Here is a 15168-nt window from a genome sequence, read left to right on the forward strand (position 1 = left end):
ATTGGAATGATTAGGATAGAGAAAATGAGAGAGATGTATATATTAGTTCAAAATTAATCATTTTTCAAATGTTTTATTTTATTTCCTTCTATTTTTCAACTATACTAATTATTGGGTGGAAAGAAAATATAATTTTATTTTCATTTTTCCTCTCCATCAAGCATATCTATGGAAAGAAGATTTATGTTTTCCATCCTTTTAATTTTCTACCCCTTCAATTTTCTATCTTTCCAATTTTATTTCCATTCTACCAAACAAAGCCTTAGTTCGAAAAATCTCAACATTTACGCAACAATAGATGTCTTAGATTTCTCCATAGAAGCAAGCTCCGCTTTGATGCGGAAACCCAACATCTAGCACACAAGAATTCAAGAAGTTGGAATTACAAATTAAAGAAAAAAGAATTGAAAGAGGATCAAATTGATAAGAGAATAAAGTTTTATGGCCATTGATTGTAATTTGGCCCAAAAATTTTACTTTTGGTTTGCGCATCTAACCGGGAGAGTTTCGGTAAGAGAAAAAAAGTTATTATTATTTTTTAATTTATAGGGGAAAGGGCTAAAAACAATTCAAAAGAATAGAATTAAATTAAAGGAATTAATCAAAAGATAAATAATTTATTTTAGGCAATCCTTAATGAACTCTAGATTAAATGGATCTTTGTACGTTGACTTGATTGTTAGGGTGTTTATCATTCCAAATGTGGTTTGAGTTCGAATCGTATGAGTGGCATTACTGTTGCTTTGTCCTCTTGTAATTCACAAAACAACCCGGTAAATGATTGCACTCAAATTTGAATTTTTAGAAATATTGTGTCTAATAATATAAAATTTTGCACTAACAATTTAATTTATGATGAAACTTTATTTAATCAATAAACAAAAAAAAATTAAACACTCTTAAAACTAATTAAATATTTAGTTTTACAAATTTTATATAATTGAATATCTAATTAAATGAAATAAATATTTAATATCTTAAATAAACTTGTAAGTAATATAAAACTCTAAAATTTAAGTCTAAAACATATCAATTGGTGGTTAAAAGGACTTTGAAAACCTTCAACTAAAAACCTGTATTAACTCGTATAAAACTTATGCTCGTGCAATTTTCATTAAATATAGAATATTATAATAGATCGAGTAAACATTATAATATTATAATATATTCAATAAATTTATTTATCTTTACTTAAAAATTATTTATCTATTTCCATAACTAAATTATATTCAACAAAAATTTATTAGCACCCATACAAAAACTTTTTGCTATCTATTTTCACGTCATGCCCCATGCAAGTGAAAAAATTGAAGGACATAACTGTCAAAATGGATCTTAAATGAGGGTATTTTAGGGAAACAAAAGATGTTCGAAACTTTGTGGCTTATAAAACTGAAACGACAGTCTAACGCAAAAACCCTTATCAGCCGCTGGGGTTTTAGCTTCAACTCTCTCTCTCTCTCTCTCTCTCTCTCTCTGTTTCCTCTAAGGTTCGATTCTTAGATCTTAAGTTTACTGAAGTCGTTTTCAGTTTTTTTTATCTACTAATTCATTTGTTGTTTGTTTCCTGGATTTTGATTCTTTCGTTTTGTTCGTGGTTACTGTTTCCTTTTTTATTTTTATAATTTGATGTTTTAGGATCTTATTTGCATTTTTATTTTAATTTCGAAGATCCATATGATGTTTATTTTTGAATTGTGATTTAATTCTTTTGTTTGTGTTTCCTAGATTTTGAGTCTTTCGTTTTGTTCGTTGTTACTGTTTCCTCTTCTTTTTTCTTTTTATAATTTGATGTTTTAGGATTTTATTTGCATTTTAATTTTAATTTCGAAGATCTATATGATGTTTATTTTTATGATTTAATCCATTTGTTTGTATTTCCTGGATTTTGAATCTTTCGTTTTGTTCGTGGTTACTGTTTCCTTCTTTTTTAATTTGATGTTTTAGGATTTTATTTGCATTTTTATTTTAATTTCGAAGATCTATATGATGTTTATTTTTTGAATTATGTAGTTCCTTTTTTTGCTTCAATTCGTTTGTGATTTGAATCTGTTATATTTTGCTAGATTCATTGTAATGATAACAGTCGAAGATTTATTTAATAATTTTATGAGATTTTTCCTTTTCTTTTAAGTTCGTTGTATTGACTTTTTTGTTTTATATGAATTTTTATAAAGTAAATTTGTTATTAGATTTTGTTGAGATAATAATTTCCATTAGTTCAGTCATTAATCAAATCATTCCTCTTTTTGTGTGTGTGTACGTTAAACTGTGAGACTGGAATCATTGTATTGTTTGTTAGGTTTGATATAATTATATAAAATTAGTAGACTATTTAGAGTTTTTGTTTTAATCTTTTGTTTTTCTTCTTCTTTTTTTTTTGCATAAAATTACTAATAGTCAAAAGTGAATCTTGGAATCTATTATAATTGTTATATATGAAAGTAAAATCATTGTATTTCTTTTGGTATAGGTATCGTTTGAATACTGCATCTTCTATTTTTTTTCAATATTTCAAACATGAATTGAAGTAATTAAAAATTAAAATGTTTGTTTGAAAGATAAATTGCATGGCTTTGCTATTACATGGAATTGCATATTAGCATTGATATTAGAATTTGAGTCTTTCGTTCAGTTGTAATTCCCCCATGTTGACGAGGCTAAAGTAAATATTAAGATCCCGTTTTAATCTGTTCTTTGTTTCTGTTTAATTTTGTTTAATAATGTTAGTGCAGATCCTAGCTAACAGTGCATAATGGGTAAGGAGAAGGTTCACATCAACATTGTTGTTATAGGACATGTCGACTCTGGAAAGTCGACCACCACTGGTCACTTGATCTACAAGCTTGGTGGTATCGACAAGCGTGTGATCGAAAGGTTTGAGAAGGAAGCTGCTGAGATGAACAAGAGGTCATTCAAGTATGCTTGGGTGCTTGACAAGTTGAAAGCAGAACGTGAGCGTGGTATTACCATTGATATTGCCTTGTGGAAGTTTGAGACCACCAAATACTATTGCACTGTCATTGATGCTCCCGGACATCGTGACTTTATCAAAAACATGATCACTGGTACCTCTCAGGCTGACTGTGCTGTCCTTATCATTGACTCCACCACTGGAGGTTTCGAGGCTGGTATTTCAAAGGATGGGCAGACACGTGAACATGCTTTGCTTGCCTTTACTCTTGGTGTGAAGCAAATGATTTGTTGTTGCAACAAGGTAGAATTTCTTCTTCTTAATTAATACAGAGTTTTATTATTTGGTTTGTTTTTTTTTCTAATTGTTCTGTTCTATACAGATGGATGCCACAACTCCCAAATACTCAAAGGCAAGGTACGATGAAATCGTGAAGGAGGTTTCTTCATACTTGAAGAAGGTTGGTTACAACCCTGAGAAGATTCCATTCGTCCCTATCTCTGGTTTTGAGGGTGACAACATGATTGAGAGATCGACCAACCTTGATTGGTACAAGGGTCCAACTCTGCTCGAGGCTCTTGACCAGATCAATGAGCCCAAGCGACCCTCTGACAAGCCCCTTCGTCTCCCACTTCAGGATGTCTACAAGATTGGTGGTATTGGAACTGTCCCAGTGGGTCGTGTTGAAACTGGTATCCTCAAGCCAGGTATGGTTGTTACTTTCGGTCCTTCGGGATTAACCACTGAAGTTAAATCCGTTGAAATGCACCATGAGGCTCTTTCCGAGGCTCTTCCTGGTGACAATGTCGGTTTCAATGTTAAGAATGTTGCTGTCAAGGATCTCAAGCGAGGATTCGTTGCTTCTAACTCAAAGGATGATCCAGCAAAGGAGGCAGCCAACTTCACCTCCCAAGTCATCATCATGAACCATCCTGGCCAGATTGGAAACGGATATGCTCCTGTCCTTGATTGCCACACCTCCCACATTGCTGTCAAGTTTTCAGAAATCTTGACCAAAATCGATAGACGATCCGGTAAGGAGCTTGAAAAGGAGCCCAAGTTCTTGAAGAACGGCGATGCTGGATTGATTAAGATGGTTCCCACCAAGCCCATGGTTGTGGAAACCTTTTCCGAGTATCCCCCACTCGGTCGTTTCGCTGTGAGAGACATGAGGCAGACAGTTGCTGTCGGTGTCATCAAGAATGTGGAGAAGAAGGATCCAACTGGAGCCAAGGTAACCAAGTCCGCTGCCAAGAAGAAGTGAACCGAACAAATTTTGGGTGATTCAAAAAACCTCTATTGTAGTGACTACAATAGAACTTTAGTTGTGTCCTTAATCCGAACTATAGTTACATGTTTTGATGGTTATCGTTTTAAGTTGTCACCGTCTTCTGGAGGATCTTCACAGAACTGGGTTCTTGATAGACGGTGGTGAGGCTTAAATGATGTCTTTTATGTGCTCTTATTTTCCATTATATCATTCTCGAAACTTTTTAGCTCATTTCCTGGATTCTTCTTGAATGGTTTAATCAATATTTTATATCATTTTAAATTGTTTTTCATTTGTATTATCTCCATGATCCTTTTTATGATTTTTATTAATCTTTTCTATCATTTCATCAGAAAAGTCTTTTTCTTCTCCGATTAAATTTCCTAATTTAATATATTGTTTTTCAGATTGAATTTCTTCTAATTAATTATTAGAACTTCTTCCTATATTAAACATAAATATATATTCATCGTTACTATCGTAATCTCATTTCGATATTAACTCATATAAAATTTCTTCAGATTTGTTTCCTTTTGATAACATATTTCTAAATCTTGTTCTTCAAGACTTTTAATTCTTTTTCCAACTTCTTTTCTTTTGGTAGAAAAGTTTTGACTATATAATCTATTTTATTATCTAAAATATCTTTAAGTTCTTTAGAAGTTTTTCTTCTAGAAAACCGATCGTAATATAACCAAAAAAATTTTATTTTCTAGTTTCCTTTTGACTTGTTTATTATATTTTTCTTTTTATGCCTATGATGAGTATTAGGTTTTACACCTAACCATCCAAGTGAAGTTTTATTAATACATTCTCTATTTTTAGGATTTTCTCATTAATAGCTAAATTTTTATATTACTAGTCAACATATTGGTTGTATATTGAACTTTACTTAAATCTTTAATCAAATAATCATCTGTTTGACTATCTGATTCTATTTTTCTTTTTCAATATGGATCTGGTGGTTCAGTATCCATAAGTTCTGGAATATTTATAATTGGGGGTTGAGAGTATGAGCGGAAGGGAATATAGACTCTTTATTAACAAAAGGAAAATGTTACAAAAGATAAAACTCAAAAGAAAAGTATTTGGTAATTTACAAGATGTTATACAATTGGGCTTTCCTCCCTATTTATAGAGGAATTCTAAAAATTCTATACAATTGTATTTTGAATCCCGAACAGTGTTTCTGATAAGGATCCGGCTTCTTTGTGGATGTGGTTGCTTCCACGTCTCCATCTTTTTGCATGGCTATGGTTGATTAATATTAACTCATATAAAATTTCTTCAGAATTTGTTTCCATTTGATAACATATTTCTAAATCTTGTTCTTCAAGACTTTTTATTATTTTTCTAGCATTTTTTCCTTTATTAGGACAATTACTAGCTACATGACCATCTTCATTACAAATAAAACATTTACAAATTTCTTTCTTTGGTTTGAAAGTCTTTTTCCTAACCACTTTTTGATTTTTACCGAGAATTTTTATTACCTAGTTTCCATTTTCTTAATCTATATTTTTACGTTTTTATAAGTGTTGGGATATATTTGTTTACACCCAAATTCCCATTCATTTTCTAAAATTTTAGAACAATATTTATGACTTAACTTATTTTTGACTTGTTTAGCCACTTTACTTTGCAAACAATGTAAAGTTATTCTTTCTTTAAGAGTACTTATTTGAATATAAAAATAATAGAAAAAATCATCATTTTTATGATGGTTTGTAGTAAAGATTTAACAACTGCTGGAAAATCTTTTAAAAGATGAACAGAAAGATTTTGTACTACTATTTCTCTAACAAATCCCCATTCGATACTTGTTATATCAAACGGTTCATGATCCAATCTAAATTTTATAGCTGGATATTCTTTACTTATAAAATAAAGTCTTAATCAAGTCTTAATCATCATTAAAACAATGATGATGTAAGCAGTGACAAAAGCGGCCGTGACACAAGCAGTGACAAAAGCGGTCATAAATGCAAGCATGACACATGGAATCAACCATAGCCATGCAAAAAGATGGAGACGTGGAAGCAACCACATCCACAAAGAAGCCGGATCCTTACCAGAAACACTGTTCGGGATTCAAAATACAATTGTATAGAATTTTTAGAATTCCTCTATAAATAGGGAGGAAAGCCCAATTGTATAGCATCTTGTAAATTACCAAATACTTTCCTTTTGAGTTTTCTCTTTTGTAACCTTTTCCTTTTGTTAATAAAGAGTCTATATTCCCTTCCGCTCATACTCTCAACCCCCCCGATTGGTATCAGAGGTGCCGGTGTAACAAGTTTCTGGAGAAATAATATCGTAATATTTATTGTAAGTTTTTGTCTTTGATTTACATTTCTGTTTGTTTTACAGTTGTTTGTTTCAAAACCCATATCTGTTTATCTGTCTTCTTGTTGCCGTTGAGTCCAGGGAGGACGTTAGGCGTTGTGTGAAGACGTTAGGATAACAGGCCGGTCTTAGGTACTCGAGACAAACATTATGGAGCAAATCGAGTGTCAATTTAAAGATAAAACTTGTGATCATATTACGCATATAGACTCTAGAAACGAAAACAACGTTTCATCTCTGAGTAAGGGTATTAATAGTCTTGTTGATATGACTTCTTTTTATTTTGGTAGGTTATTTAGTAAAGTAAGTTCTGTAGAAGAAAAAATAAATAACTTAGGTAATATAAAAGATTTAGACTTAAACCATGAGTCTAAAGAAATATTAACTAGTGTTAATAATAAACTAGATCGTGTTTTAAATAATAATATCGAGTCCGATGTAAATTTAGGTCCTTTATATTACGGTAATAGTCAAGATCATATTTTTGTTTTATCGATGAAGAAAACACTTCATCGATGAGTTGTCATCTATGTTAAAAATTATAAAAACATAAAAAACGTAAAAAGATGATACACGAATATGATTTCCATCTTATAAAACACTTATAGAACATTGGAAAGAAAAATTTACTACTAGTAATGATCAACTAGAAAGAGTTGAATATTTAAAACTAATTGAAGAACTTTATGAAAAACATAAAGATCTTTTAGTATGTTTAATTATCATTATATGTTAAAATATGATGATAGTAGTAGTTCGAGTAATTCTGAAAAAACAGAATTATATAAGAAACAATCTGATGAAGAAAAAACTTCAACAGATCAGGATGAAGACATAAAAGTCTCAACTTATAATTCTAATGAAGAAACCACTTCATCTGAAGAAGTAGACGAAGAAATAAATATTCCAGAACTTATGGATACTGAACCACCAGATCCATATAGAAAAAGAAAAATTGAGTCAGATAGTCAAACAGATGATTATTTGATTAAAGATATAAGTAAAGTTCAATATACAACCAGTATGTTGACTAGTAATATAAAAACTTTACTTGAATGGTTAGGTGTAAAACCTAATACTCATCATAGGCATAAAAAGAAAAATATAATAAACAAGTCAAAGGAAACTAGAAAATAAAAATTTTCTAGTCATATTATAAGTCGTTTTCTAGAAGAAAATCTTCTAAAGAACTCAAAAATATTTTAGATAATAAGATAAGTTATATAGTCAAAACTTTTCTAACAAAAGAAAAGAAGTTGAAAAAGAATTAACAGTCTTGAACAACAAGATTTAGAAATATGTTATAAGAAGGAAATAAATCCTTATAAAATTAAATCGATAAAAATGAAAAATATTTTTATTAGAAAATTCTATAAACAATAGAATAAAAAAGTACAGACTATTATCCAACAAATGAAAATTGGGAAAATGATATTAGTACTTTTTCAAATTTTCAACCTAAAAATACTATACTTATATTGAAATTAATTTTCAATTTAGAGAATATAAAAAATATTCTTTACATGCATTATTAGATACTAGAATATAAAAAATGATGACTTTTTCTATTATTTTTATATTCAAATAAGTACTCTTATTGGTATTTCTGAAAAAGAAAGATTTTTTCAGCCATATCAAATATGGGAAATTCGCAGAATGCTCGGAAGCCCCCGACTATCAGCTGTAAATGAAGATAAAGAATACTTGGCAAAAACAATTGACAAGTGTCAAGAAAATTCAAGTTGTTATCAAATCCAAGCCGGTGTTGATTTAATGGCTAAAGCTAAATATCTTCTTCAAGAAAGAAATTATCAATTCAGAACTGATGGAAGAAGAATATTAGCATATCATTCATATCTTATTGAAGAAAATGATGAAGGCATCAATCTGCTAAAAAAGATAGCAGACATGAATATAGAAGATTTTCCATCTAACATTCTGCAACAAATCAGAAGTACATGGGAAAATTATCATCAATATATATCTACCATTCATCATCTTGAGGGATGAATTATGATGGAAGCAACCGTTAATCACATCAAGATAGATTGATGATGCAAGCAAGATGGAAGCAACCATTAATGCTTGATAAAAACATCCAGATGAAGACAAAAAGTCTTAATCAAGTCTTAATCATCATTAAAATAATGATGATGTAAGCAGTGATAAAAGCGGCCGTGACACAAGCAGTGACAAAAGCGGTCATAAATGCAAGCATGACACATGTAATCAACCATAGCCATGCAAAAAGATGGAGACGTGGAAGCAACCACATCCACAAAGAAGCCGGATCCTTATCAGAAATACTGTTCGGGATTCAAAATACAATTGTATAGAATTTTTAGAATTCCTCTATAAATAGGAAGGAAAGCCCAATTGTATAGCATCTTGTAATTTACCAAATACTTTCCGTTTGAGTTTTCTCTTTTGTAACATTTTCCTTTTGTTAATAAAGAGTCTATATTCCCTTCCGCTCATACTCTCAACCCCCGATTATGTACTACTATAATGATTATTTAGTAAAAAATTTACCTCAACTAAGGGTGTATGTAATTGAGTCGAGTCTAAGCAGAAAGAAGCTTGAGTTTAGAATCAGTTTTGAAACCCGTTTTGAGTTTCTTTAATGGCGATTTAATTTAAGATTCAAAAGTAGTATTTAAATTGGTTTGGTTAATGATGGTTTCTATCATTCGGCTTCAGAGTTGGATCTAAGTAGGAGTAGTTCGAGTTAAGGCTGAGTTTGATATTTTGTGATAATAAATAAAATGATCTATTTGAGTGAGTTTGATTAGGTTTGTTTGTATAGTGAATGGGAAATTCAATTATCATGTTCTACCTTTAAATCCAAAGCTCAATTTCGGTATTGGTTAAAATAATAATTTATCTTAAAAATAAAGAATTTTAATTAAGTTCTTAAGTTATTTAAACTGAATACATATAGGCAATTTTTCACTTTTAATCATGTCGTGGAGTATAAGAACTTCTCAACTAGGTTTATTACTTCTTTTGCCTCTTGTATTAATATTTTCACTTTAGTCCTACTAATTTTTAAATGAATAAATTTATTTTGCTCATCATTTTAGCCACACCATCATTTCTATTTAAGAAAATAGAGAGGGTTAAAATAAGAATTTCACTATAATAGACGAATATGTGAATAAGTAGAATATATTTTAACAAAAATGATCAAGATGCGAACATGATGAACGAAATGAAAGTAAAATAATCAAAAATAATAAAATATCAAAGTTTTCAGTTTTCACTAAGTATTAAAACTTCTATATATATCAACAAATATTAGAGGGGGAAGATACTTTGGTTATCTCCGCCTAGCTTAATATGGTGTCAAATATTAAAATAGGAATAATCAGTAACAAAACGTGTCATTTAATCATTTATAATAAAGTTCCAAGCAAACAAAAATTTTCACTACATCAAAACTGGCAAAGCAGCAGTAAAATGAAATTCCATTTAAAATCCATGAAAGTTTGTATTTCTCTGTAATCAACAGGCTTATTATTCAAGCACTTATCATAATCCTACCCTATAGACCATTCGTCTTAACAATGAAACTTTCACGAGCTCCCGAGACCTGATTCCCCACCTTTCAAATGATCAAATCATAAGTTCTTAAGAGCTGACTCATGAGTTGCTTTCTGGGGTGTGAGTCTTGCCAACAAAGCCTTGTTATGGCAATGCTCAGCATCTACAAAGTAGAAGTTCCCATTGGCCTTAAATGTCACGAATGGCCTGTTGGTCTCGGCTGGACGGATGTCTGCAAACTTAATGGTTCGTGGAATATATGTTGCTAACCAAGACATCATCTCCACCTCAAAGCTGTCTGAACCAGGCTGCCACCGGATTTTGTGGATGTAAGGGCTCACGAACCAGTGAAGTGCGGCAGTTGTTGTAGCACTAAGGAATATCACAGAGGATGCTACTGCACCTTTCACAATCACATTCATATCAGGAGAAGTCATGAATGTAATGACAGGGCCTAACGATACCGAGAGGCAGCAGGTCGAAAGTGAAAGCATCTTTACTTTCTTGATTGTAGAAGAAATCGGACCGTGGTAAACAACCCCGGCATCCTTCTCATTTTCGTCGTCTTCTTTGCTTTTACGAGGACCAATGCTGATTTTGTTGTCATCCTCAGTTGTCTTAGCTTGAGAAGCCCATCTTTTTTGGACACTGAAAATGCTCGTTGCATAGTTGAGGTTCGGCTTTGCATATTGGGTGCCAGACAGTGTTGCAAACCTACAACGATAACCTAAAGCAGCGGAGAGAAGAATAAGCAAGAGAAAATGATATTGTCGCTTATATACTATAATTATAGTAGAAATAACATCCAAATCATAGAACGCTAACAAGAATCATGACTGAAACAAGATTTCATGAATTGTGTATTAACATGGATTCATGGAACTGTTGACCATAACATATTATTCACAATCAAATGACGCAGAAATCATGTATACCTTTCCTGCAATAAAAAACTAAGTTTTTGGTTACAATTTTCAACTTAATCCATGGCAGCCTTCCTGAGTTGTACATTTTCATAGTTAGAGTCCTATACATTTTGAAGTTTGCTTCATTACAGCTTGTGGAACAAAGGACAAAGGATACTAAAGAATTCAAGAATCATCAAATCCCTGATCTTTTCTCATATCCAGAAAAAATGGGGTGGTTTAACTGTCTAGGAGTGGGGAATGATTCTAAGAAACAAATTCTGAATGTGGTTGGACAGGTAGATCAAATGCCATAGTGACGATAAAACACTAGTCACATACATCTAATTTCACGAAAGAGAACTATAAGCAAAGCATAAGTAATGGCAAATTGATGCCAATTACAAGCAAACATTTGCAAGCATCAAGTTGGAGAAAGATTTTCATGAATGATTCAATGATGTGTGACATTTCTTGTTTTTCGTACGACCATACAAGAGCAGACAAATGGTTTGGTTTTACATGCCAAAGCTATAAACCACCGGCTAAACGTACACAAGATTAGACCTGGCAACTTTAGATATGACACGAGAGAAACAACTAAAAATGACATGAAAAAGTAATGCAAAATATAACTTGGATACACAAATGAGCCAAACTCTATAGAACACTAATTACTATAAAATATATAACATGCACGAGATTATGACAGAAAAATAACACAAACACTAGATGATATAAGCCATCTTGGTCAATAAAGGGAAATTTTCATGTAGGATTCAAAGATGTGCAACATTTCTTGCAGTTTATCATACAATAACACCCTCACTGCCCGACCTTGAGCAATGGCGCTATTGATACTTGCAAGTAAACAGTTTGGTTTCACATACTACAGCTAGAAAACACTAGCTACACCTTACTCTAAGATTAAAACTGGTAATTTTATATACAACACGAGAAAAATATCTAAAACATGACATGAAATGGCCTGACTCAAAGATATGCTAAGTTTATTGGTCTTTTTCAAAAACTCTATCATACAATAACTCGAAGCCATCACCCTTCTGCTTGGTCTTGAGCCATGAAGCTATAACAACTGAACTTGCAAGCAGTGATTTGGTTTCACATAATAATAGAGCTATAAAACACCAGCTAAACCAAGACTAGATAATAAGGATATACGAATGCGTCAAAATCTAAATAATGTAAATAATTAACATGTCAAAATTTATATAAAATATGTAATAACTTTAACACAGAAAATAACACAAATACTTGATGCTGTAAACGATTTCAGTCTTATCGCAACACCAATTCGAGTAGATAAAGCACTTTACAAACTGAACCACTTCCTATAACTAAAACCAATTAAGATTTTGGGTATCTTTAATTCTAAAATTTTCAAAAGCCCAGAATAAAAATTGGCAAATTCCAACAACATAAAAACTAAATCATTTTTCCCTTACATGTATGAGTTTTTGTTAATAAAACCCAATTTCCAGATCAAAGGAAATGCCCCAAATTTCAAAGATTGAGATCAGAAATAGGATTAACAAACATGGGTATTGAGGTTTTAGACTAAATCAGATGTTTAAACTTCACATCTAAAACGAATGAAGAACAAAACAGAAGGGGGGGTTCCTAAATAAAGAAAAAGAGAACCTGAATGGATGTTTCTGGAAATGAGTTGCTTGGATTGGGATCGAAGCAAGTGGAAGAGAGCAGTTCTCGCCATATTTCTATCGGATTTTGCAGGGAGACTGAAATGTGTGAATCGAACAAGGATTCATCTTGTAAGGGTTTTAGATGGTTTTTGTAATATGTGAATATTTAAAATAATCTTTGGAAAACGTACTTCAACAAGGACATTTGGTCTAGTGGTATGATTCTCGCTTAGGGTGCGAGAGGTCCTGAGTTCAATTCTCGGAATGCCCCATTTCTTAGTTTTATTAAGGGTAAATTCCACACTAGGCCACTAAACTATTAGTGAATTTACATTTTGGTTGTTCAATTTTAAAAGGTTATCACTGAATTATTCGAAAATTTTCATTTAACTCATTGAGTTGTTAAATTCATTGATGTATGGCCTTATTTATTCATACCGCATTCACTAGTCAAAACTTTCCTTTCTCTTCTCTTTTACATTTCAATTTTTTATTCATTAAACAATTTTGAACGTTATGAATCTACGAATCAAAATCCAAACAACTTTCTTTTCTAATCTCCGACACTAATCGTCAAATCAACTTGGATCTATGTTTTTCTACTCGTCGAAGGGTATTGATCCATTGTACCAATCGTTGAATTAAGTGACCAAAATGGTCACTTGGATCTATGTTCTACAAAGTGGTCACTTGAAGCTTGCTAGATAGGCTTTAAAAAATAATAATATTAGTTTATTGACTTAAATAAAAACTTTTGAATAGTTCAACAATCATTTTGTAATTTTTTGAAAATGAGTGACCAAAATGTAAACTTACTAATAATTTACTAATCTTGGGGTAATTTACCCAAAAAAGTATTTAACTTCAAAAAAATTATTATTTGTTAATCAAATATAATAAAACAACTCAAAGGAATTTAGTTTATGCAAAAACAAAAGATATTTAACTTCATTAATATTATTCGTTAAGAATAAGTAAAGATACAACACTGAAATAAAACCATTAAGTTCAAAAAACACTAACATAATAATGGCCTAAAGACTAGAAAAAGCTTCAACCCCAAAACCCTAGCTATAATTTTTTTGTCGCCCCCGCCACAAGTAGAGGAAGAGGGAGAACACTAGGAAGAAAGAGGGTAGTGGAGGTTGCACCAAGCCATTGGCACGCATGCCTATTGATAAGAATAGGATAATTCCTATAAATTTTATCGTATTTATATTGCAGTAGTCACGTAAAAATAAGAAAGATATATAATATATTATTAAATATACACTTAAAAAATATATGATAATATATAATATATTTAGATATTCTTAAAAGATAATATCCCATAATAATATTCTAATAACTACAAATAGAGGCGACGTTGCAGTAAAAGTTTGTTGAAAAGGCACCAAAATCATTGTGAAGTAAGCCAAAACTTCAACTGAGGAGGAACGTCAAGGTAGCCACTTAGCCTTCGACCACTAGAATAAGTTCTCATGCATAGACTCGTAACCTCCCTCAAGCTTCATTCGTTGAGATCCCAACAGAGAATAATAATACCCATAAAACTTGAAGAATAAAGCTTTAGTGTATCGAAACCCATAAATGAAAGGTAAAACCCAAAGAGACTAGAAACAACTCTTAAGTAACAAGCAGGGGTGAAGTCTAAAATTTTTTTTAGTGGCCGAAATTATATTGTAATTTTTATTATAGTAAAAATGTAATTTTTGAAAGATTAAATCAAAATATTATCATTTTTAAGGAGGTCAAAGTGTAATTTTACTTTTACCAATTTAAAATTTTAAAGGGTCAAAATAGAAAATTCTTCATTTTAGGGGGGGCCGGGCCCCTGGCCCCTGCCAGCCCTCCTGAATTCGCCTTTGGTAACAAGGCAAAACTTGATGGTTGGAAAAATAATAGTGTTATTTCGTTGTAAGAAAAACAAGAAAAGAAAATAAGACAAAAAACTAATTTTTTTTAAAAAACTAAAGGAACTAAATTTTAAATACATTAAGAATATAAGAATTCGGCTAAACTTGCTTATGGGCCATGTCACCCATTCAGGCTCGAAGGTCCACTCGAAAAATAGATTTGGATAATATTTAAGGCTTGTTTTCTATATGGACCGAGTATTGGGCAAAATTTTTGACCTAAACCTGGCCCAGCTTGACCCGAATATTATGCTATAAAACAATATTATATTAATTATATATGTTAAATAATAATTATATATATTTATATTTATATTTATATTAAATCACTAATCCAATAACAATTAAACCTATTGCTCAAGACCTAAAAATTTACCCAACTAAATAACTTACCCAAAATATAAAATTTTAAAATTTATATTTAATACAATAAAGCATTTATTATTTTATTTATTTTTAATGTAATAAAACATTTATTACATTTAGGAAAGTATTTTTTTAATATAAATACTTCTTAATGTGTTAGAAAACTTTTGTTTTAGCTTTTTTTAGTGCACTTAGTGTATTATATTTTTTTTAAAAATTAAATAAAAATTAATCTAAAAAAATC

General features: G+C 31.1%; 2 protein-coding genes, 1 long non-coding RNA gene and 1 other non-coding gene across 4 annotated transcripts; 3 read left to right on the forward strand and 1 right to left on the reverse strand.

Annotated features, from left to right (window-relative positions):
- Nucleotides 1-1391: 1391 nt before the first annotated feature.
- On the forward strand, nt 1392-4476 carry LOC105773359 (elongation factor 1-alpha). Its single transcript, XM_052632761.1, has 3 exons — nt 1392-1490; nt 2736-3217; nt 3297-4476. Exons 2-3 carry the CDS (start codon nt 2756-2758, stop codon nt 4176-4178), a joined length of 1344 nt encoding a protein of 447 aa, XP_052488721.1. The 5' UTR covers nt 1392-1490; nt 2736-2755; the 3' UTR covers nt 4179-4476.
- A 1885-nt stretch (nt 4477-6361) lies between these two features.
- Nucleotides 6362-9604, forward strand: LOC128041836 (uncharacterized). The gene is made up of 2 exons (XR_008196727.1): nt 6362-6512; nt 8160-9604. It is a non-coding gene; the product is annotated as an uncharacterized LOC128041836 (long non-coding RNA).
- Nucleotides 9605-9901: 297 nt separating this feature from the next.
- On the reverse strand, nt 9902-12793 carry LOC105774098 (hypothetical protein). The gene is made up of 2 exons (XM_012596442.2): nt 12641-12793; nt 9902-10800 (listed from the first exon to the last, which is right to left on the reverse strand). Exons 1-2 carry the CDS (start codon nt 12711-12713, stop codon nt 10151-10153), a joined length of 723 nt encoding a protein of 240 aa, XP_012451896.1. The 5' UTR covers nt 12714-12793; the 3' UTR covers nt 9902-10150.
- A 48-nt stretch (nt 12794-12841) lies between these two features.
- TRNAP-AGG (transfer RNA proline (anticodon AGG)) lies at nt 12842-12913 on the forward strand. The gene has a single exon. It is a non-coding gene; the product is annotated as a tRNA-Pro (tRNA).
- The last annotated feature ends 2255 nt before the right edge of the window (nt 12914-15168 follow it).

Source organism: Gossypium raimondii, chromosome 6 (genome assembly GCF_025698545.1).
Source record: "Gossypium raimondii isolate GPD5lz chromosome 6, ASM2569854v1, whole genome shotgun sequence".
In the NCBI taxonomy this organism is placed as follows: Eukaryota; Viridiplantae; Streptophyta; class Magnoliopsida; order Malvales; family Malvaceae; genus Gossypium; species Gossypium raimondii.